The following is a 24,603-nucleotide window of genomic DNA, read 5'->3' as shown; positions in this document are numbered from 1 at the left end:
GTAGTACAGCTAGTAAATAAGATAAAACTGTAGCACTTAGAAACTTCTACAACAGATTTTAGTGTCATTTAACCTTCATAGCTAGGCTACATAAAATTAAAGCAGTCGACTAGTAAAAATAAGTACATCCAAAATTAATTCTATTTGGAAAGCTATTCAACATTGTAATATATTGTTATAAGCCATTTTTCATACTAATGTCTTATAATAATGTACCTCCTTTCCTTATATTGGTGCAGGATACAACCCGACTGCAAAGCCTTAAAAATGTGCCCGATGCTCGTGTGTGGAGCAGAGCTGCTGCTGTGAGGGATGATGTGACGGGGGCCCAGAGCCTCCATCATAGTGCAGAGCTCATACCAGGAAACAGCCGTGCGTGTGTGCGGGCAACTAAGAGCAACGTGCTGCAGGATGGAGCGGTTATACATAAATATTATAAAATTGTCTATGAGGCACAATGTGTATTACCTTGGAAATTACAAGGTAATCCAAATTGTGAACCGCTGGACACTGTAGACAATGTTAGAATACAAGGTCCAGATGCAACTAGAGTATCCTTAATGTTGGTTGTTATCTATTAGACTTCACTGGCATCAAAATGTCAGTCTCTAACAGTTTTCACATTTTTACTTACTTGGGACATTCCACTTCCATCCAAGTATACTTTTGTGATCTGATTATACATTTCTTATTGCGTTTCCTTGCTCATCCTCTGTAACCATCCGACGATGTTGCATTGCAAACAGTCATTTTCCAGTTTTCTATTGTTTGCATATTTTCGTGATTGTCATCTGTGTATAATGTACCTTACCATTTTTTCCTTTGCAAAATTTCCTCTACTGTTATCACCTTTCTACTTCCTATATATAGGTTTATGCTTTGATACAATAAAAGTTTATTTTATATATGTGTGGTCAGATTTGCAGGTTGTTTTGTTCACATGCTGGCATTTGACCACCATTGTGTGTTCTTTAGCTTTATGTTGGCCCATTAGCTTGCTGCCAACTTTGTTTCTTGCCCTTACAGACAAGCACTGCATTTACCTGTGCAAGCAGTATATTAAGAACCTCTTCTTCATTTTCAGTCATTTCCTCTTTAGAAACATCTTCCTTTGAAAGGCTGGCAATTTCTTGAGCAATCTTTGTTTCACAGTCCTATGAAAAGCACAAGATAAAAAAGGACTTTGCCAAGTGTTCATGCTCCATAAAAATAGTGATGGACAGACTCGGACTGTAAAAGCCGGATCCATGCGGTTTCAAAAGGTACCAGAGTGCCAGGCCCAGAATTCCGGGTATTGATCTGGATTCGAGAACTCAGGAAATAAAAAAAATAAAAGGAAAAATAAAGAAAATAAGAATGAAGCCGGCAGACCGGACTCTCAGAGGCTCCGGCGTGGCTGCTCATTATCACTTATCCATACGCACTGCTTTCCACACCCACCGGCAGTCCTGGCCTCTGTGATTAGTTGCAGTCAGACTCACCCCCAGCCTGTGACAGTGTTTGACTGCAACCAATCACAATTGGCACTGTTTGCGGGTCTATCACAGTAAATATAAATACATAAATAAAAAAAAAATTGGACTAGGGTCCCCCTATATTATGATACCAGCACAGATAAAGCATATGGCTAAAGGCTGCTGCCCCCCAGCTGTGTACTTATCTTGGCTGTGTATCAAAAGAAGGGAATTTTGTTTACTTACCGTAAATTCCTTTTCTTCTAGCTCCAATTGGGAGACCCAGACAGTGGGTGTATAGCTACTGCCTCTGGAGGCCGCACAAAGAACTACACTTAAAAGTGTAAGGCCCCTCCCCTTCTGGCTATACACCCTCCCGTAGGAGTACAGATTCCTCAGTTTTAGTACCAAAGCAAGAAGGAGGAAAGCCAATAACAGTTTCAAAAACAAATTCAATCCGATAACTAGATCGGAGAACTTAAGAAACAACGTGAACAACATGTGCACCCGAAAAAACGAAACCCTAAAAACAGATAGGGCGGGTGCTGGGTCTCCCAATTGGAGCTAGAAGAAAAGGAATTTACGGTAAGTAAACAAAATTCCCTTCTTCTTTTTCGCTCCTAATTGGGAGACCCAGACAGTGGGACGTCCAAAAGCAGTCCCTGGGTGGGTAAAAAGATACCACATGAACGGGCTGTCAAACAGCCTCTTCCTACAGGTGGGCCACCGCCGCCTGAAGGACTTGTCTACCTAGGCTGGCGTCTGCCGAAGCGTAGGTATGCACTTGATAGTGCTTGGTAAACGTGTGCAGACTCGACCAGGTAGCCGCCTGGCACACTTGCTGAGCCGTAGCCTGATGCCTCAACGCCCAGGACGCACCAACGGCTCTGGTAGAATGGGCCTTCAGTCCAGATGGAATCTGAAGCCCAGCAGAACGGTATGTGTGAAGAATTGGTTCCTTGATCCACCGCGCCAGGGTGGATTTGGAAGCTTGCGATCCCTTATGCTGACCAGCGACTAGGACAAAGAGCGCATCCGAACGGCGTAGAGGCGCCGTGCGAGAAATGTAAATCCTGAGTGCTCTCACCAGGTCCAACAGATGTAAACCCTTTTCAAATTGGTGAACTGGATGCGGACACAAAGATGGCAAAGTGATATCCTGATTGAGATGAAAGGAAGAAACCACCTTGGGAGAAAACTCTGGAATTGGACGCAGTACTACCTTGTCTTGGTGAAATACCAGGAAGGGAGATTTGCAAGATAACGCCGCCAGCTCGGACACTCTTCGAAGAGACGTGACCGCTACAAGAAAAACTACCTTTTGTGAAAGCCGAGAAAGGGGAACCTCTTTCAAAGGCTCGAAAGGCGGCTTTTGAAGAGCAAGGAGAACCTTGTTCAGATCCCAGGGTTCCAATGGCCGTTTGTAAGGAGGAACGATATGACAAACTCCTTGGAGAAACGTGCGTACTTTAGAAAGCTGTGCCAAGCGCTTCTGAAAGAATACGGATAACGCGGAGACTTGACCCTTAAGCGAGCTAAGGGACAAACCTTTTTCCAACCCAGACTGCAGGAAGGAAAGAAAAATTGGCAATGCAAATGGCCAGGGAGAAAACCCTTGAGCCAAGCACCACGCTAAGAATATCTTCCACGTCCTGTGATAGATCTTAGCTGAGGATGGTTTTCTAGCCTGTCTCATTGTGGCAACAACTCCCTGAGATAAACCTGAGGCCGCTAGGATCCAGGACTCAATGGCCACACAGTCAGGTTCAGGGCCGCAGAATTCAGATGGAAAAACGGCCCTTGAGACAGCAGATCTGGACGGTCTGGTAGTGCCCACGGTTGGCCTACCGTGAGATGCCACAGATCCGGGTACCACGACCTTCTTGGCCAATTTGGAGCGACGAGTATGGCTCGCTGGCAGTCGGACTTGATTTTCCGGAGAACTCTGGGTAACAATGCTAGAGGTGGGAACACATAGGGGAGTCGGAATTGCGACCAATCCTGAACCAAGGCGTCTGCCGCCAGCGCTCGGTGATCGTGAGACCGTGCCATGAAAACTGGGACCTTGTTGTTGTGCCGTGACGCCATCAGATCGACGTCCGGCGACCCCCAGCGGCAACAGATCTGTTGAAACACGTCCGGGTGAAGGGACCATTCTCCTGCGTCCATGCCCTGGCGACTGAGAAAGTCTGCTTCCCAGTTTTCCACGCCTGGGATGTGAACTGCAGATATGGTGGACGCTCTGCTTTCCACCCACGTCAAAATCCGCTGGACTTCTTGAAAAGCTTGGCGACTGCGTGTTCCCCCTTGGTGGTTGATGTACGCCACCGCCGTGGAATTGTCCGACTGAATCCGAATCTGCTTGCCTTCCAGCCATTGTTGGAAGGCTCGCAGGGCAAGATAGATTGCTCTGATTTCCAGAACATTGATCTGCAAGGTGGACTCTTCCTGAGTCCACGTCCCCTGAGCCCTGTGGTGGAGAAACACCGCTCCCCACCCTGATAGGCTCGCATCTGTCGTGACCACTGCCCAGGACGGGGGGAGGAACGACTTTCCCTGTGACAATGAGTTGGGGAGAAGCCACCAACGTAGAGAGTCCCTGGCAGTCTGAGAGAGGGAGACAGTCCTGTCGAGGGACGTCGATTTCCCATCCCATTGGCGCAGAATGTCCCATTGGAGAGGGCGCAGATGAAACTGCGCGAACGGGACTGCCTCCATTGCTGCTACCATCTTTCCTAGGAAATGCATGAGGCGCCTCAGTGAGTGCGACTGGCTCTGAAGGAGAGATTGCACTCCAGTCCGTAGCGAGCACTGCTTGTCCAGTGGAAGCCTCACTATCGCTGATAGAGTATGAAACTCCATGCCAAGATAAGTCAGAGATTGGGTCGGGGTTAGATGAGACTTTGGAAAGTTGACAATCCACCCGAAAGTCTGGAGAGTGTCTAGCGCCACCTTCAGACTGTGTTGGCATGCTTCTTGAGAGGATGCCTTTATAAGCAGGTCGTCTAGGTACGGGATGACCGAGTGACCCTGCGAGTGCAGAACAGCTACTACTGCTGCCATGACTTTGGTGAAGACCCGGGGGGCTGTTGCCAGACCGAAGGGTAACGCTACGAACTGTAGGTGCTCGTCGTGTATGACGAAACGTAGGAAACGCTGATGCTCTGGTGCAATCGGCACGTGGAGATACGCATCTTTGATGTCTATTGATGCTAGAAAATCTCCCTGAGACATTGAGGCTATGACGGAGCGTAGGGATTCCATCCGGAACCTCCTGACTTTTACGTGTCTGTTGAGCAACTTCAGATCCAGGACGGGACGATACGATCCGTCCTTTTTTGGGACCACAAACAGATTGGAGTAAAAACCGTGACCCTGTTCCTGAAGAGGGACGGAGGTCACCACTCCTTCCGCCTTTAGAGCGGCCACCGCCTGCAACAGAGCATCGGCTCGGTCTGGTGGTGGAGAAGTTCTGAAAAAACGAGTTGGCGGACGAGAACCGAACTCTATCCTGTACCCGTGAGATAGAATATCTCTCACCCAACGGTCTTTGACATTTGCTAGCCAAATGTCGCCAAAGTGGGACAGCCTCCCACCGACCGAGGGTGTGGGCATCGGAGACCGCAAGTCAGGAGGACGTCGTTTTGGCAACGGTTCCTCCGGCTGGTCTTTTTGGGCGTGACTGAGACCTCCAAGAATTTGAACGTCTCTGGTCCTTTTGAGTCTTTTTTGACGAGGCGAATTGGGACCTGCCCTGTCCTCGAAAGGACCGATAACCAGACTGACCCCTCCTCTGTTGGGGCTTGTTTTGTCTGTGTTGCGGTAAGGAAGAGTCCTTACCCTTGGAGTGTTTGATGATTTCATCCAAACGCTCTCCAAACAATCGGTCACGAGAAAAAGGCAAATAGGTTAAGCACTTCTTGGAATGAGAATCTGCTTTCCAATGTCTCAACCACAGAGCCCTACGCAAAACAACTGAGTTGGCTGACGCCACTGCCGTGCGGCTTGTAGCGTCAAGAACAGCATTAATCGCGTACGACGCGAATGCCGCCATTTGCGAGGTCAATGGTGCTACCTGCGGGGCAAATGCACGTGTGACTGAGTCGACTCGCGCAAGCCCGGCCGTGATAGCTTGGAGTGCCCATACGGCCGCAAAAGAAGGCGCTAATGACGCTCCAATCGCTTCATAGATGGATTTCAGCCAGAGCTCCATCTGCCTGTCAGTGGCATCTTTAAGTGCCGCTCCATCTTCAACAGCAACCAAGGATCTGGCTGCAAGCCTGGAAATTGGAGGATCCACTTTTGGACACTGGGTCCAACCCTTGACCACTTCAGAGGGAAAAGGGTAGCGTGTATCTTTAAGTCGTTTAGGAAAACGCCTTTCAGGATAAGCGTGGGGTTTCTGGATTGCGTCTCTGAAGTCAGCGTGGTCCAGAAAAGTGCTTAATGTACGCTTAGGGTATCTGAAATGGATTCTCTCGTGCTGCGAAGCTGACTCCTCTACAGGAGGAGCTGGTGGGGAAATATTCAACATCTTATTGATGTTAAATATAAGATCATTAACTATTGCGTCACCATCTGGTGTATCTAGATTGAGAGCGGTCCCTGGATCAGAATCCTGATCAGTTAAGTCCGCCTCATCACCCATAGATTCATCCCGCTGGGATCCAGACCATTGAGATGAATGTGAGGGCCCGTCATAACGAGCCCGCTTAGGCTGCCCGGGGCCATCGTCCGAGTCAGAGTCTTCACCCTGAGGTGTAGATGCCCGTCCCGGAGCTAGGAGCTGAGGGGGACCAGGGGGCAATACATGCACAGTGTCCGTGGTCTGAAGCACAGGCCTAGCTCGCAATGTGTCAAGAATTTGTGACATAGTGAGAGACATTCTGTCAGCAAAAGCTGCAAACTCAGTTCCTGTCACCTGGACAGCATTCACAGGTGGTACACCCTGGGACACGTCCAGCAGAGGTCCCGACTGTGCAAGCGCCGCAGGGGCCGAGCACTGCACACAATGGGGGTCCGTGGAGCCTGCCGGTAGAAAAGTCCCACATGCGGTGCAGGAAGCATACAATGTCTGTGCCTTGGCACCCTTGCGTTTTACGGGCGACATGCTGCTGGCTCTCTGCATGTGAGAGAGTCTATAGCCAAAGGGCGACCAGCGCTATGCAGTACAAAGTATTTGTAGAAACACAATACTAAGAATACTACGAGCACAAGAGGGGGTGAGCCCTGAGGGCTGCTTACCGCCCGCTGAACAGCGGGTAAGAGGCTGCAGCTGTCTTGTCTGGGTCTCCCCGGCTCCCCTCTGCAGCTCAGCGTGTCAGCAAGAATGGCTGCCGGCTTCTGTGGAGAGGGGCGGTCCGTGGGAGTTCCCAAACAAAAGTGCGGGAACAGTGTCCCCTCTGTGCTGACTGTGAGGGCTGGAGTATGTAAAAACGACTCCAGCCCTCAGCGCTGATGCACTGGCCAGCGTCCCGCCCCTCTCCTGACTGGCAGGTCTGTGGGCGGGAACGAACGACAGCAGGCCGCAAAAGCCGGGGACTCGAGTTATCAGCGCGGCCGCCGTAAAAGCGCGGGCCGCGCTGAAGTCCCCGGCGCACCGCAAGTGCCAGCCGCGCCGCTGTTCGAGCGGCCGGCGCGACCGAGTTCTAGACGTGGGCCGAGTCCCGCCCCTCTCCTGACTGGCAGGTCTGGGGGCGGGAACGAAAGGAAGCAGGCCGCAAAAGCCGGGGACTGTAGTTATCAGCGCGGCCGCCGTAAAAGCGCAGGCCGCGCTGAAGTCCCCGGCGCACTACAAGTGCCAGCCGCGCCGCAGTCCCAGCGGCCGGCGCGGCCTATTCCCATAAATGTGCCTGCTTCAGCAGAGCTGAATGAGGCCATGGCACAGGCGCCGCAGCGCTGATGTCCCCCGGCGCACTACAACACCCAGCATGCTGCGGTGTGAGCGCCAGATACACGGGGACACAGAGTACCTTGAGGAAGCAGGGCCATGTCCCTGATGTACTCCGCTCCATCCAGCATCTTCTCCAGGGGCTGTAGATGGAGCACGGTCTCTGTGCCTGGAGACCGGTAAATCCCACTTCACCCAGAGCCCTGTAAAAAGGGATGGGGAAGGAATCAGCATGTGGGCTCCTGCCGCCGTACCCGCAATGGGTACCTCAACCTTACAAACACCTCCGACATAAGTGGGGTGAGAAGGGAGCATGCTGGGAGTCTGTATAGACCCTCTTTTCTTCCATCCGACATAGTCAGCAGCTGCTGCTGACTAAAAACAATGGAGCTATGCGTGCGTGTCTGACCTCCTTGCGCACAAAGCTAAAACTGAGGAATCTGTACTCCTACGGGAGGGTGTATAGCCAGAAGGGGAGGGGCCTTACACTTTTAAGTGTAGTTCTTTGTGCGGCCTCCAGAGGCAGTAGCTATACACCCACTGTCTGGGTCTCCCAATTAGGAGCGAAAAAGAAAAGAGACCGCATGAGGTTTTATTTTGTTTTTTTCTTCCAATTTAAATAATAAAAAAAACAGCAATGCAATCTGTGCTGGGCATCATAATATAGGGGGTCTCTACGACAATTTATTTTTATACCACGATAGACGCACACAGCGTCTGTGATTGGAAGCAGTGAGCTGAGATACTGCCACTCAGAGTGGGGGCACGTCTGACTGTAACCAATCACAGATGCCGATGCACGGAGAAAGCAGCGCATATGCAATGAAGGTAAATGAGCATCCCGGAAGTGAAAGAGGCCGCGGGAGGAATGGAGCCACGGTAAATACAGCTTGCTTGCGCCCATCCCTTCTACCACCATTTTTAATCGGTGGATTCTGGTCCCCATAGACTTATATGGGAATCGGCATTCGGTTCGATACTTTTTTTTTTTTTTTTTAAACCCAGTTGGACTCGCTGGTCCCGGTTATCTGCGAGTCCACCCATCACTAATTAAAAGGCATCTTTTGTAAGTTTATACAGTAAATTAGCATGAATAACCTTGAAGCTAACGAAGGAGTGCTTTCACTCCCCTATTTTTCACATCACATTGCCTGCCCTCCCGTACATTCCTTTTGTGTGAACATTACTGATAAGACTTTGCAGCTTCACATTCTGGCTTCATCATCTTTGGTTAACTCCTTCATGATTATACAACTTTGAATTATACTATAGGTCTGTGCGATGGCTACACAGACAGACAGATAATTATACAACTACATCTACATTTTGATTATTTATATACACAGATATTCTTATTACGTTTAAACAAACATACTACAGCTCAGGTGACCTCCACAGTCCCCCCCTTAATAAAATATCTGTGAATATTACCTTAAATTTTAAAATTTTCCCCATTTGGATATATTTTATTATTTAGGACTTATTTGTGACCTACTGCCCTTTGGACTTTAATTATATCTATATCTATATATATATATATCTATATATGTGGGCTTTCTATGGGATTGTTGTTTAATTTAAACACTATAGGCTTTAGCTCCCCCCTTAAATACTTATTTTTATTAAACATAACTATGATTTATAGGGGCTATTAGAATTGGCGTTATTACTCTCATTAGGGCACATTATCCTGATTAAGAAAGATTGAATCTAGACCTTATTTAAAAATTAGCACATAATTAAAAAAAACAAAAACAAAAAGGACATTTGGAAATTGGAATTTACAGATCAGGTGACCTCCACATGAGCACTGGTAACCAAGTGACAATACTGCTTAAAGGAAACCTGTGACCAGATTTGGGCCTATAAGCTGCAGCAACCACCAGTGGGCTCTTATATACAGCATTCTAACATGCTGTATATAAGAGCCCAGGCCGCTGTGTAGAACGTAAAAATCACTTTATACTACTTACCTAAACAGTCGCTGCGGTGGAGTTGGGTCATATGGGCGTCTCCGTTATCCAGTGTCGGCGCCTCCTCTTTCGACCATCTTTGTCGTTCTTCTTCTGAAGCCGGGGTGCATGACGCGTCCTACATCATCCAAACTCTCCGGCATTGAGGTCCGACACAGGTGCACTTTTCATCTGCCCTGAGCAGGGCAGATCAAAGTATTCTAGTGCGCCTGCGTGGGACTGGCGAGTGTGTATGACATAGGAAGCGTCATGCACACGGGCTTCAGAAGGAGGACAAAGATGGCCGAAAGAGAAGGCACCAGAGACGCCCATATGACCGAACTCCACTGCAGCGACCGTTTATAATACTTACCTAAAGTGATTTTTACGTTCTACACAGCGGCCTGGGCTCTTGTATACAGCATGTTAGAATGCTGTATATAAGAGCCCACTGGTGGTAGCCGCAGTTTATAGTCCCCAAATCTGCTGACAGGTTCCCTTTAAAGAATACCTAAACTTTGTTCATGATTTTTCTTACTTAGCAGGCACATTACCTGCCAGCATATCAGTGGAAATCCAGGTCTGAGAACCAACATATTGTGCAGAGTACAGATTCAACAGCAAGCATAGGCTAGGAAGCCTCAGACAGGAGCTGTGCGCTCCTATCTGCTAAGCTGCCAACAATTCAAGGGTCTATTGAGCTGTTGGTGGGAGTGGGGATAGGTCTCGAGACCCAGACCCTGCCAACACTGGTGATCTTCAGGTAATTAACGTGCCTGCTATATGTGAAAAACCTATTAACCCCTTCACCCCGTCCGATTTTCCGGTTTGTTTTTTGCTCCCCTTCTTCCAAGAGCCGTAACTTTTTTATTTTTCAGTCAATCTTGCCACGTGAGGGCTTGTTTCGAGTTGTTGTTTTTTTTTTTTAAGTGAAACCATATAGTGTACTGGGAAAAAGCAAAAAAAATTCCAAGTGCGGAAAAAAATTGCAAGAAAAGTGCAATTGCACGATTGAGTTTGAGAAATTGTATTCACAGTGTTACTATATGGTAAAACGAATGTGTCGATGTGATGCCTCATGTCGGTACAAGTTCGTAGACACCAAACATGTATAGGTTTACTTTCATATAAGTGGTAAAATGAAAAAAAAATCTGACGTTTGTCCAAAAAAAGTGGTGCACGTTTTGCGCCATTCTTCTCAACCCGTAGCGTTCATTTTCGGAATCTATGGCTCGGTGACTGCTTATTTTTTGCGTCTCGAGCTAAAGTTTTTAATAGTATCATTTTTGCACAGATACTATGTTTTGATCGCCTGTTGCTGCATTTTGTGCAAAATTTGTGGCGACCAAAAAAAACCCCTTAATTTTGGTGTTTGGAATTTTTTTCCGCTACACCATTTACGGATCAGATTAATTGATTTTATATTTTGATAGATCGGGCATTTCTGAGGGCAGAAATACCAAATGTGTATATATTTTATTTTTTTAACCCTTTAATTTTCAATGGGGCAAAATTTGAACTTTTAGGTTTTTGTAAAACTTTTTATTTATTTATTTAATTTTTACTAGTCCCCTTAGGGGACTATAAGGATCAGCAGTCTGATAGCTCATTATTTTCTGTTGATCACAGCTACACAGCTGTGAACACCAGAAATGATCATCTCCTGTCTCACACAGTACTCGGCCGTGTGAAACAGGAAGTGAGCCATGATAGTTAAAGGAGTCATCACATGACCCTGTGCTACCATGGCAACCACTGGCTCCATGTGATCACGTCACGTGACTTCCGATGGCGGTCGGTGAGTACAGTTTTACCGCGATTACCATTAAAATGGCGCTATCACATTTTGATAGCGCCATTTAAGCTGTTACCAGGTACGGGTGGAATATGATTCCACTCCTGACTGTGAGGCACAAGTCAGCAGCTGTACAAATCAGCTGACGTGCACAGATCACTCCCGGCTGCCCGCGGTAGCAGGTGGGGATTAACACTGACCGCTAGTACGTAAATTTTACTGCCCGCGGTCATTAAGGGGTTAAAGTTTGCAATGTACTTGTTGCAAAAATACTCTCCACGCATTCATGCATTATATTATTTTTAATCTAAGCGGTAAAATTTTTCTGATCTTTATCCATTAGGTTAGTTATTAATCACAAAATTATGCAATAAAATACACAAGTGTGGATAGTAAAGATATGACATGGATAAAGAAAAAACAAGTTGGCATGTGTAAAGTCATGATTCAGCAGAAGTGGAGAAATCAAAGAGACACTAGATAAAAGGGTTGAAATAAGAGCAGTGAAGGGGTGGACAGCATGTGAAATGTATGCAGCTGTGTTGGGCAAGGGACAGACCAAGTCACACGACACATATTCAGCACATTGAGTCTCCGCCAAGAACCTTACAAGGCTGAGCCTTGTCCTCTCTGTGCCATTATGCATGCCTGTTGATGAAATGTTTAACAGAGCGGACAGGCCAAGACTTAGAATACCACACACCTGCCTTTTAGCTTCTCGCAACTTCCTTTTAAGTGCAGTCAGAATTCTCTGCACCTCCCACAGCCTTTCTTCTTTGGACAGATCTTTTATGCCAGCCTGCAGATCACGGTGCAAACAATTTAACAGAAATTCCTACAAAAAAAAAAGTTTTATAATCACTGGTTAGAGACATCTGTAGATACTTCTTTTAATAGATCGTCGTTATTTGGGATCCCAGACATTATGAAGAAAAAAGAAAAGTGTGCAACAAAGGCTGGGGATACTAGTGGACATTGACCATGACAAACGTCCCATGCCCAAAGAGTGCATGTACTTTCATAAAGATACCTGTACAATCAACTAGAAGTAGTTAAAGGGAACCTGTCAGGTAATTTATGTAAACCTAGCAGCAGTGTGATGTGTGGCCTAGTAACCCAACACATGGGAAAGTGGGCTCAGCTACACCAAACATGTACTGGAAAATCCAGAATAATGGAAGGAAGCAAGAGGAGTCCCTTGTTGCATGCAAAAAATGTGAAAAAGTTTATTAATAACACAGAGAAATATTATTAAGAACACTTAAAAATGGGAAAGATCAAAGGGGTGATCCACCCATGAGCAGATTGGCACATCACCACTAAAACCTCATGAAATAATGCAGATGGAACAAATCACATAGGCTCAAAAATAACAGTACCAGAGAACAGTATACAGCAATACATAGTCCTACATTTGATGACTAACATAAATATGGTACAGATCAAAGAGAGCCAATACAATACCAGATAAGTAAATAGTGAGGGAGGAAGTTTGGGTGCGCCTGCCCCACGCTTTACGCCACCATGTGTGACTTCATCAGGGGTAAAACAAAGTGGCCTACTAACCGCTTCCTACCCATCCATGTGTTGTAATAATGTGTAATGTGAATGTGAATGTATATAAACATTTATTACTTATGTGTTCCCTATGTAAATGAACAGTGGCTCTAGCCCCATGGGCGTCGCATGTTTTCCGTGGTATCAAGCCCCTGTGGGCATGATACCATGGATTTATGTGAGCGATGTCACCGTCAGCTCATGGAGATCCCGTACGTGCGCACTTACCATTCCCACAGCCTTGTTATCCGAGTGCTTGCTTCACGTCTTCAGACGCGCTCTGCACATGACCGGAACCGCAGGAGTCTTCTGAGCATGTGCAGTGCACGTCTGAAGCAGAGAAGCACGTACCCGGATAACAAGGCCAGCGGGAATGGTAAGTGCGCATGCACGGGATCTCAAGGAGCGACGGGGACGTCGCTCATGTAAATCCATGGTATCACACCCACAGGGGCGTGATACCATGGAAAACGTGCACACGCCCACAGGGCGATGCGACGGCCATGGGGCTAGAGCCCCTGCTCATTTACATGGGGTACACATAAGTAATAAAACATTTTTATACATGCACATTACACAATATTACAACACAGGGATGGGTAGGAAGGGGTTACTAGGCCACACATCACCCTGCTACTAGGTTAGAACAAATAAATTACCTGACAGGTTCCCTTTAATATGAAAATAGAATACACCGATTTAAGTATCGTACAGTCAGACAAAAGGCCCGAGTGTAAGAGAATTTATTCATCACGTAAAATGTTTAAGTCTAGAAAGGGGTTGCAGTCTAAATGAGGTGCCATTGCAAAATTTGAGAAATTATGGGTTAAGGATTGATACATCCAGACAGACCATAATCAATGCTCTGGAAGTAATTCTGGGTTTGATGTAGCTGATGCACATGGTATGTTAATAGAACATGATGACTTTCCACTGGGGAGGAGCAGGATGTAAAGCAATATATACCGCTCCTCTCTGGGGCTTATTAAATGTTTTTTTTCATTCTTGAATAAAAGGGAAGGTGTGGTATTGCTACAGCGTTATTTGTCTGATTGCTTTTCGGTGTATATTACATTTTTTATTCTGTAATATATTGGTCTTATGACCATATCAGTGCATTGTAAGAAATATGTTCGTTATGTAGGAATTTGTTTTTGTACAGTAGCTTGTATTGTCTGTGTTTTTAGAATTTGATTAATGTTTTCATGAAAAAAAAAATGTATCCAACAGTCATAATATGACAGGGTTGTCCTGTGTCAGTAACCCTTATCCTTATGGAGGTTTAAGAAGGGGTCCTAGAGAGTCTGTCAAGAGCCTCGTGAGTGCTAAAAAGCAACAAGAGCTCCAGGTAGGGGACTTTGTCTGCAGGATGAAATAAGATTGCAAATAAAATGAACTTTAATGACTTGCAAGATCTACGAGAGTGGTCCCAATCTTGGAGACCTCTTCAGCTTTCAGCCTTAAAAGGAATTGTCTGGAAGTTTAACATTGATAGCCAATCCTTAGATTAGGGGATCAATGTCCGATTGGTGGGGGTGTGACACCTGGCAACCCCTGTCGTTCAGCTTTTCCCACTACCGCACTTACTCAGTTCCAGAGATGCACAGAACAGCTCTGTCAATGAAACAGTGGCCATGGCGAGGTACTGCATATCTGCCTCTTATTGATTCCGATCAACTGTTGGGACCTGTACCGATCGGCAGTATGGGGAAACTATCCTCAACAAGGGCTCTTTTATCACTGTTAGAATAGAGCACCAATGTGCTTGCCCAATTACTACTCCATTATGTCCAAACTATTTTTTTTAAGAAAAAAAACAAAATTATTGTACAATAATGCAAAACAACATTGTTAAACTGCATAAAAAACCCCACCATCTATTCATCATCGATGAGACTGCTGCCAAAAGCAAAGACCCGTATTCAGCAGCCCCACAGGGAAAGAATACAGTGAAGGTCAAAAAGCCGCACTGCCACGCTACTCTAAAGCCTGCTTTACACATTACGAATTCGCATACGATATTGTATGCGATCGTAACCGCCCCCATCATATGTGCGGCACAAACGATTAACCCCCGTCACATGTACTTACCCTTCCATACGACCTCGGTGGGGGCGGCGAACGCCCACTTCCTGGAGTGGGAGGGACGTTCAGCGTCACATTGACGTAACGTGGCAGCCGGCCAATAGAAGCGGAGGGGCGGAGATGAGAGGGACGTAAACATCCCGCCCACCTCCTTCCTTCCGCATTGCTGGCCGGGAGCTGCGGGACGCAGGTAAGATCTGTTCATCGTTCCTGGGGTGTCACACACTGCAATGTGTGCTACCCCGGGTACGATGAACAATCTGACGTTCAATTCATGAGAAATAAACGACGTGCATGCGATGAACGTTTTAACGTTCAATCGCACATACCTGTCACACACTACAATATACCTTACGATGCAGAGTGTGCGTCACTTACGACGTGACCCCGCCGACACATCGTAAGATATATTGTTGCGTGTAAAGTGGCCTTAAGGGAGGATGAAACCGGATTGTCCATTCTGCAGATCGGTGTGGGTCCCAGCGGTCAGACTCCCATTGACCAAATAGTTATCACCTATCCTCTAGGTAAGAGACGACTGGACAAACAAAGCAGCACAACAGGCTGACCTTCTATAAAGGGAACCGGTCACCAGATTTGGCGCCACCACCAGTAAGCCCTTATATACAGCATTTTAGAAAACTGTATATAAGTGCCCAGGCTCTGTATACCCTAAAAAAAGAGCTTTTATTATACTCACCTGCACGGCGGTCCGGTGCCTCATATCGCCTTACAATCACAGTCCTCCTTCTTGCTTCATGTGGACGATGCGTCCTACGTCCTCCACAGAGAGGCCTCCATTGCTCTCCGGCAGATGCGCACTTCCTGTCCTGCTGAGAGCAGATCAAAGTATTGTAGTGCACAGGCATGGACGTTCTTTGACCTTCCCTGCAAAATTACAATACTTTGCTATGCCCGCAGCAGGGTAAAGAGGAGTGTGAACAGGTGCACAATGGTGGACTCTGTGAGGATGACGTAGGACGCTTCAGCCACACAAAGTAAGAAGGAGGAAGGCGATAGCAAGATAGGAGGCGCCAGACTGAGACCAGCGACGCCCATCAGACCGGATGCATTTAGAAAGTTCTCATTTACTCTAACAAAAATGGCAAAAACAATTGACATGCTTCTTTAAACGCAGAGTTTTTGCCAAATTTTCTGCAACTGATACGCTGCATTTTTAACAGCATTGTGCGCACAAGAAATCACAATTTCCCATAGCCTTTGCTTGAAAATCAAAACGCATGCATTTTGGCATAAAAACGCTGCAGTTCAAAACGCTGCGGAAACGCATGAAAAAAAAAACGCAAAGTGCGCACATAGCCTTTAGGTTATACAGATCGGCCTGGGCACATTTACAGCATGGTACATGGTATGATCAGACTGTACAGGGACATGGTCTGATCATACCACACCTCCTGGGTCGGGGAGGATGCAAATGAGTACACAGATAGTACAGCTGATTTTTTTTGTGAGGTAAAACATTTCTCTTCCTGTTTTAAAAAGTGTTTTACCCCAAAAACAAAAGAATTTCGATCATGTGCTGTAATGTCTGTATAGTTATTTACTTCCTCTTCGGCCCAGGAGCGCTGGTATGAAAGCAGCGACACAAAGAAAGAAAAAAAAAATAAGTATAAATTTATTATAAAATTCTGAATTAATCAATAAAAAAAATATAAAAAATAAAGAGCGGTGCAAGTTTTTCACCACCATAATCACACTGACCTGAATAATCATGTTTACAGGTCATTTTTATTGCACAATGTGCAACGTAAAAAACAAAGCCCAAATCAACAATAGTGGAATTGCATATTTATTTTTCAAATTCTTTATTTTAAATACCAACTCGTGACATAAGATACCTTCTGCTCCTCACGGAGCAACATAAAGATTATCAAGGACATAACATTGACATGCATCCTGACAACCTGTCCATTGCATATTTATTATCACCATTTATTCCTTTTTTCCCTGTTCGGTTATATTTTTTTCCTTTTTTTAGCACATTGTATGGCAAAATGAACAGTTATTCAAAACTACCACTTGTCAAGCGAAAAAAGCCCTCATATCCTTAACGATTGAGGGGGAAACACAAAAAAAAAAAAAAAAAAGATATGTATGGCTGTTGGAAAAAGGGAAGAAAACCCTCCAAATTATCTGGAGGTTCATTAAAGGGTTAACAGAGAAAAAAGAGAATTTTGTTTACTTACCGTAAATTCTTTTTCTTATAGTTCCGTATTGGGAGACCCAGACCATGGGTGTTTAGCTTCTGCCTCCGGAGGACACACAAAGTACTACACTCAAAAGTGTAGCTCCTCCCTCTGAGCTTATACACCCCCTGGAGAACCAGATCCAGCCAGTTTAGTGCAAAAGCTGAAGGAGAATAGCCACCCACAAGTAAAAACAGAGCAAAAACGGGAACAACCGGAGACTCTGTCAACAACAACAGCCGGTGAAAACACGCGGAACAAGAAATTGCCAACAGGCAACAGGGAGGGAGCTGAGTCTCCCAATACGGAACTATAAGAAAAAGAATTTACGGTAAGTAAACAAAATTCTCTTTTTCTTTATCGTTCCTATGGGAGACCCAGACCATGGGACATCTCAAAGCAGTCCATGGGTGGGAAATAAACAGAAAAACTAAGAAGTAGGCAGAACCTAACTTCACAAATGGGCGACAGCCGCCTGAAGGATGCGTCTGCACAAGCTCGCATCTGCCGAAGCATGAGCATGCACTTGGTAGTGCTTTGAAAAGGTATGCAGGCTAGTCCAAGTGGCAGCCTGACAGACTTGTTGAGCCATAGCCTGGTGCCTGAAAGCCCAAGAGGCACCGACAGCTCTGGTCGAGTGTGCCTTGATCCCCGGCGGGGGAGGCACCTGAGAACACTGGTAGGCATCCGAAATGGTCGACCTAATCTAACGGGCTAAGGTCGGCTTAGAAGCAGAGAGGCCCTTGCGCCGACCTGTGGTTAGCACAAAAAGAGAGGTGCACCGCCTAAGAGCAGCGGTGCGAGACAGACAGATCCGGAGAGCACGCACCAGATCCAGAGTATGCAGCGCTTTTTCAAAGCGATGAACAAGAGCCAGACAAAAGGAAGGTAGGGTAATGTCCTGGTTAAGGTGGAAAGGAGAGACCACCTTAGGAAAAAAGTCCGGAGTCGGACGGAGAACCACCTTGTCTTGATGAAAAGCCAAAAAAGGTGACTCCGAAGAGAGCGCAACCAAATCGGAGACTCTCCTGAGGGAAGTTATGGCCACTAGAAAGACCACTTTCTGTGAAAGACGAAACAAAGAAACCTCCCTAAGAGGCTCAAAGGTGGGTTTCTGCAAAACCGTGAGGACAAAGTTAAGGTCCCAGGGATCCAAGGGCTGCCGGTAAGGCGGAATGATGTGAGACGCGCCCTGCATGAAGGTGCGGACCTGAGCCAGCCGGGCGAGACGCCGCTGGAATAGCACTGACAGAGCTGAGACTTGTCCCTTAAGAGAGTTGAGGGATAGTCCCAGCTGCAGACCGGACTGTAGAAAGGACAGAAGGGTCGGCAAGGAAAATGGCCAAGGAGGATGGCCGGAAGAGCAACACCAGGACAGGAACATTTTCCAAGTCCCGTGATAGATCTTGGCGGAGGAAGACTTACGGGCCAGAGTCATAGTGGAGATGACTTCAGGAGGGATACCAGAAGCCGTCAAGATCCAGGACTCAAGTGCCACGCCGTCAATTTGAGAGCCGCAGAATTCAGGCGGAAAAACTGACCTTGTGAGAGAAGGTCTGGACGGTCCGGAAGATGCCACGGCACCTCTACGGACAGAAGGAGCAGGTCTGGGTACCAAGCTCGCCTGGGCCAGTTCGGAGCAATGAGGATGACTCGACGGCCCTCCATTCTGATCTTGCGCAGGACTCTGGGCAAGAGAGCTAGAGGGGGAAACACGTAGGACAGACGAAACTGGGACCAGTCTTGAACCAGAGCGTCCGCAGCGAATGCCTGAGGATCGTGGGAGCGAGCCACGTAAACGGGAACTTTGTTGTTGTGACGGGATGCCATTAGGTCCACGTCCGGAGTGCCCCATTTGCGGCAGATTGACTGAAAAACTGCCGGGTGCAGGGACCACTCGCCACTGTCCACGGTTTGACGGCTGAGATAATCTGCCTCCCAGTTTTCCACGTCTGGGATGTGGACTGCGGATATGGTGGACTTTGAGTCCTCCGCCCATTGAAGGATGCGTTGTACCTCCAACATTGCCAGGCGGCTGCGTGTCCCGCCTTGGTGATTGATGTAGGCAACCGCTGTCGCGTTGTCCGACTGGACTCGGATGTGCCTGCCCGCCAGCAGATGGTGAAAAGCTAGGAGAGCCAGAAGCACGGCTCTGGTTTCCAGCACATTGATCGAAAGGGCTGACTCGGACGGAGTCCAAGTGCCCTGCGCTCGGTGGTGGAGACATACCGCTCCCCAGCCGGATAGACTGGCATCCGTGGTGAGGATCACCCAGGACGGGGCCAGAAAGGAGAGCCCCTGGGACAGAGAGAGGGGCCGAAGCCACCACTGAAGAGAGCTCCTGGTCTGTGGCGACAGAGCCACTAACCTGTGCAAGGAGGAAGGCCGCTTGTCCCAACAGCGGAGAATGTCCAGCTGCAGGGGACACAGATGGAACTGGGCAAAGGGAACAGCCTCCATTGACGCCACCATTTGACCCAGCACCTGCATCAGGCGCCTGAGGGAATAACGGCGGGGCCTCAGCAGAGAGCGCACCGCCAGTTGGGGGGACTGCTGTTTGACTAAGGGTAATTTCACAAGTGCCGGCAAAGTCTCGAACTGCGTCCCTAGGTACGTGAGACTCTGGGTCGGAGTCAGAGTGGATTTGGGAAGGTTGACAAGCCACCCGAATTGGGCTAGAGTGGCGAGAGTGAGCGAGACACTCCGCTGACAGTCCACGCTGGATGAAGCCTTGACTAGAAGGTCGTCCAGGTAAGGGATCACTGCCAACCCCTGTAGGTGCAGGACCGCAATCACTGCTGCCATGACCTTGGTGAATACCCGAGGAGTTGTGGCCAACCCGAAGGGGAGAGCCACGAATTGGAAATGTTCCTCTCCGATTGCAAAACGTAGCCAACGCTGGTGTGAAACTGCAATTGGCACATGCAGATAGGCATCTCTGATGTCGATGGATGCCAGCAAATCCCCTTGGGTCATTGAGGCAATGACTGACCTCAGAGACTCCATGCGAAAATGCCGCACCTGAACATGCTTGTTGAGAAGCTTGAGATCCAGGATGGGCCGGAAGGAACCGTCCTTTTTGGGGACTAGGAAGAGATTTGAGTAGAAACCTCTGAACCGTTCCCGGGCGGGAACCGGTACAATTACTCCGTTGGCCTGCAAGGATACCACGGCCTGTGAGAAGGCGGCGGCCTTGGAGCAAGGGGGAGTTGAGAGAAAAAATCTGTCTGGCGGGCTGGAAGAGAATTCTATCCTGTAGCCGTGGGAGATGATATCCCTCACCCACTGATCAGAGACGTGTTGAAACCACGCGTCGCTAAAGTGGGAGAGCCTGCCACCGACTAAGGACGTTGCTGGCGCGGACAGATAGTCACGAGGAGGCTGCCTTAGCAGCAGCACCTCCTGCGATCTTTTGTGGACGCCCTTTTGGGCGCCAGTTGGATTTCTGGTCCTTGGCTGAGTTAGTGGACGAGGCCGAGGGCTTAGAGGAGGACCAGTTGGAGGAACGAAAGGAACGAAACCTCGACTGATTCCTGCCCTGGACAGGTTTCCTGGTTTTGGTTTGTGGCATGGAAGTACTTTTCCCGCCAGTAGCTTCCTTAATAATTTCATCCAGCTGTTCCCCGAACAGCCGGGACCCAGCAAAAGGGAGTCCAGCAAGGTACTTCTTTGAAGAAGCATCTGCCTTACACTCTCGAAGCCACAAGATCCTGCGGATAGCGAGGGAATTAGCCGAAGCCACCGCAGTGCGGTGAGAAGCCTCCAGCATGGCAGACATGGCATAGGATGAAAAAGCTGAAGCTTGGGAAGTTAAGGTAACCATTTCGGGCATAGATTCCCTGGCGAGGGAATGCATCCCCTCTAGAGAAGCAGAGATGGCTTTGAGAGCCCACACTGCTGCAAAAGTCGGGGAGAACGAAGCCCCCGCCGCTTCATATACGGATTTGGCCAGAAGGTCAATCTGGCGGTCAGTGGAATCCTTAAGAGAGGTGCCATCAGCCACCGATACAACGGTCCAGGCTGAGAGTCTAGACACCGGGGGGTCTACCTTTGGGGAATGAGCCCACTCCTTGACCACCTCAGGTGGAAAGGGAAAGCGGTCATCAGAACGACGCTTTGGGAAGCGTTTGTCAGGACAGGCTCTGGGCTTGGTCACAGCAGCCGGAAAACTGGAGTGGTTAAAGAACACACTCTTTACTCTCTTAGGCAAGGTAAACTGGTGCTTTTCTGCCAGAGAGGGTTGCTCCTCTGATACTGGCGGATTGAGATCCAGTACAGAATTAATGGACGCAATCAAATCACTAACATCTGAGTCACTTTCGGACAGATCAATGGGGTACATGGAGTTAACCTCCGAGCCCCCCGTAAAGACATCCTCCTCATCCTGCGAGTCAGCTCCTGAATCAGAGCTGCGGGACGAGGAAGGAGAGGGAACCATGCGTCTCTTCTTAGAAGGACGGGGTCTGGGACCAGATGATAAATCCTCTGTGAGCTCCGGTCCTGAGAGACCCCTAGCAGCAGAGGCACCCTGTGAAAGGGGCTGATGCATGTTCAGCAAAGTCCTGGACAGAAGTCCCATGGAGTCAGCAAAAGACTGGGAGATAGACCTAGAAAAGGATTCTACCCAAGCCGGGGGTTCAGCCACAGGAGCAGGAGCAGCCTGAGAGACCACTGGGGGTGAGACTCCAGGCTGAGGCACCGCCAGGTTAGAGCAGGCATCACAATGTGGGAATATGCTCGGTTCAGGTAGCAGGAGCTTACATGCAGTGCATACTGAATACAGCTTTGGAGCCTTGCTCCTCGTGTGAGACATGCTGCTGGAGTGGGGGCTCTGCCAGAGAATGAACCCCAGAGAGTATAATCAGAGGTCCACAACCGGAGACCGGTTGTGGCTTACCAGACCGCTGGAGCGGTGTTGTGTGCCCTCCAGATACCAAAGCCCGGACCCCCAAGCACAGCAACTCAGCAGAGATGCTGCAGACCAGCGCTGCAATGCAGAGAGAGCGCTGAGAAAATGGCCGCCGGAGCGAAGAGAGGGGGCGGGACTTGCTTGAGGAGCGGGATCTGAAGAGCCATAGAGATCTACAGGGGAGGAGACACACACTGCAGTGGGGAGTGTCCCTCCCCTTGCAGAACGGCCGCTGGGCGGAGCCGAGCCTGTCCCTCTGCATGAGTGACATGCGAGGGTAGTGAAACCGAAAGTAGGCCTCCGGCGAAGCCGGGGCCTAAATTTGAGCGGCGCGGCCAGCATGCAGGCACCATCGGCGTGGCTCAGGCGACAGCCAGAGAACCCGCCGGAAATGTCAGAATACACAATCAGCACACTCTCCCACAACAATAAAGTACAGGGACCCCCAATATATAAACGTCTCAGGTACTTAGCTTGCTGAGACGCAGGGTTCCAAGTCCCTGGGGATGAGTGGTCTGGTCCAGCAGGGTCCTGAAGGGCTGCGGATGGAGACCGGTCTCCTGCCAAGCATGGAGACCGTGCTGGCTCCCACTTCAAGCCAGAGCCCAGGAGGGATGGTGAAGGAGCGCGGCATGTAAGGCTCCAGCCTTGGAATCAACCTTAACAACACCACCGACACAGTGGGGTGAGAAGGGACATGCCGGGAGTCCAGACTTGGACCCGCTTTTCTTCAAACTCTTTCCAAAAATCAAAAATCAGATGAGAATGCATGTGCGGATGTATGCCTCCTGAACACAAAGCGATAAACTGGCTGGATCTGGTTCTCCAGGGGGTGTATAAGCTCAGAGGGAGGAGCTACACTTTTTAGTGTAGTACTTTGTGTGTCCTCCGGAGGCAGAAGCTAAACACCCATGGTCTGGGTCTCCCATAGAACGATAAAGAAATAATAAAATGCCTGCAATTAGGCTCAGAGATATAAATATAAGCTGTGGAAACAAACCTGTCGCCTAATTTCTTCTTTAATAGTTTCTTGAGTTTCGGGCAGAGCCGGCATGGTGGCCATATTAGACCAGCGGAGAGGTTTTATCACTTTCTTAATCGCTGTTCCACCAAACAACTCTTGCACGTGTGTAAAGAATACGTACAGGACTCTGTTACTGATCTAGAAAACAGAAGACATCGAAATAAGGTAAAGCTATCTCTAGTGTGAGGGCAACTTATTCCTTGGGAGAAAAGCAAGAGCATCAATACATCTAATTCATTTTTAATTAGTTTAAAGTTTAATTAAAGTTAAAAAAAAAACAACAAAAAAAAAAACTAGACAGTATTGCAGCAATAACAAATGACCACTGAATTGGATAAGCGATCATTTGTGAACGGCTATATTGGTCGTGGTCTGGAAGCTGGGACCCCACACTAATGACTAAACCAGGGGTCCCCAGTTTGGATGGAGCAGCCATCACACATACACACTGGCACTCCAATCCACTTCTATGAGACTAATGAAGACTGTGCAGTACTTCGCCATCTCCATCAGTCACAGGCTTTGAATTCAAACTGGGAACACAGGACCCTTATTCTGACAATCACTGGGGGTCCCAGTGGTCAGGGCTCACTAATGTAGATGGTATCACCAACTATGAAATAACGCTGCCACAACTTTGATTTTCCTTTCAAGACCTTTCATAATTCCCATCTTGTTTTAGAGATCTGATGGAGAAGAACATGGGTGAAGGCACAAGAGACGAAGAAGTAGGGAGAACAATGTTACTGCTGCAGGAAAAGAAAGCAATGTAACCGCTAGGAAATCGGTCATATGTACCTGAACGGTCGGGCTCAGCACAATTGAAATATTCTGTATGTTCATTTTAGTTTCAAGCTCTTTCTCTATGACATGGTCCATGTGGACAATCAGCCATGAAATCAAGTAGAGGTTGCAGGCAGGCAGCTCCTTTAAGAGGCGCTGACACTCCTGCAGCCTCTCTGCCTCGGTGCCCTTGCCACAGGCGTCTTCAAATTTAGGCATTAATTCTTTGGTGAGGACGTTCTCAGGTAGCTCACGCAAGTATTGCTTCAGTAGGCTGGCAACTGTGTAAGGCTCATAGTCATCGAGGTTAGGAGACTCCTCACGGTCATACGCTGCTTTTAACTCATCCACCTTTGACTTGATTCCTTATGGATGAAAAGAAAAAAAAAAAAAAACCTGAAACTTTAGTGGTCAAAGAAAATGTAATAAAACTGGTGTACTTTCTGTATTAATAAAATGGATCAATTTTTTTATTTTTTTTTTTAATCACACAAAAAAGACAATGCTTAAAACAAAATTATAAAACATCGCACCCATTAACATTTTTTGTAACCCCTTTAACATTATTCATATTGAATAGCCATTCTTTTTCATTAAAAGGCCCTGTGCGCACGCTGCTGATTTGCTGCAGAAAATGTGTCTAACATTTCTGCAGTCATTCCCCAGCAAATCCTATTGGTTTTAAAAAATGCCGTGCACACACTGCGTTTTTTTTATACCCGCGGATTTTCCGCTGCGGAATGAGCATGTCACTTCATTTCTGCAGGTACCTGCGTTTTTTGCCATAGATAATGGTAAAAATCTGCAGGGACCAACCTGCGAAAAATCTGCGGCAAACCGCATGTGGATTGTGGTTTTTTTACCGCGGGTGTGGGATTCTTTAAGAGGGTCTGGATTTTCCTTAAGAAAAAGGCACTTTCTAGTGTGCACATAGCCTTATGGGTCTC

General features: G+C 47.7%; 1 protein-coding gene across 3 annotated transcripts in view; it reads right to left on the bottom strand.

Moving 5' to 3' along the window:
• RALBP1 (ralA binding protein 1) overlaps positions 1-24,603 on the bottom strand; it is a 58,800-nt gene that overhangs the window by 14,555 nt on the left and 19,642 nt on the right. For all 3 annotated transcript variants that reach the window (XM_075314538.1, XM_075314540.1, XM_075314539.1), the window contains exons 4-7: positions 23,672-24,021; positions 22,850-23,011; positions 11,795-11,926; positions 1,044-1,154 (exon numbers count right to left, since the gene is read on the bottom strand). In XM_075314538.1, coding sequence (XP_075170653.1) covers positions 1,044-1,154; positions 11,795-11,926; positions 22,850-23,011; positions 23,672-24,021 — 755 coding nt within the window. The remainder of the gene's footprint in view (positions 1-1,043; positions 1,155-11,794; positions 11,927-22,849; positions 23,012-23,671; positions 24,022-24,603) is intronic.

The sequence above is a fragment of the Anomaloglossus baeobatrachus genome, chromosome 6 (assembly GCF_048569485.1).
Source record: "Anomaloglossus baeobatrachus isolate aAnoBae1 chromosome 6, aAnoBae1.hap1, whole genome shotgun sequence".
In the NCBI taxonomy this organism is placed as follows: domain Eukaryota; kingdom Metazoa; phylum Chordata; class Amphibia; order Anura; family Aromobatidae; genus Anomaloglossus; species Anomaloglossus baeobatrachus.
This window is presented reverse-complemented; position numbering and strand designations above follow the sequence as displayed.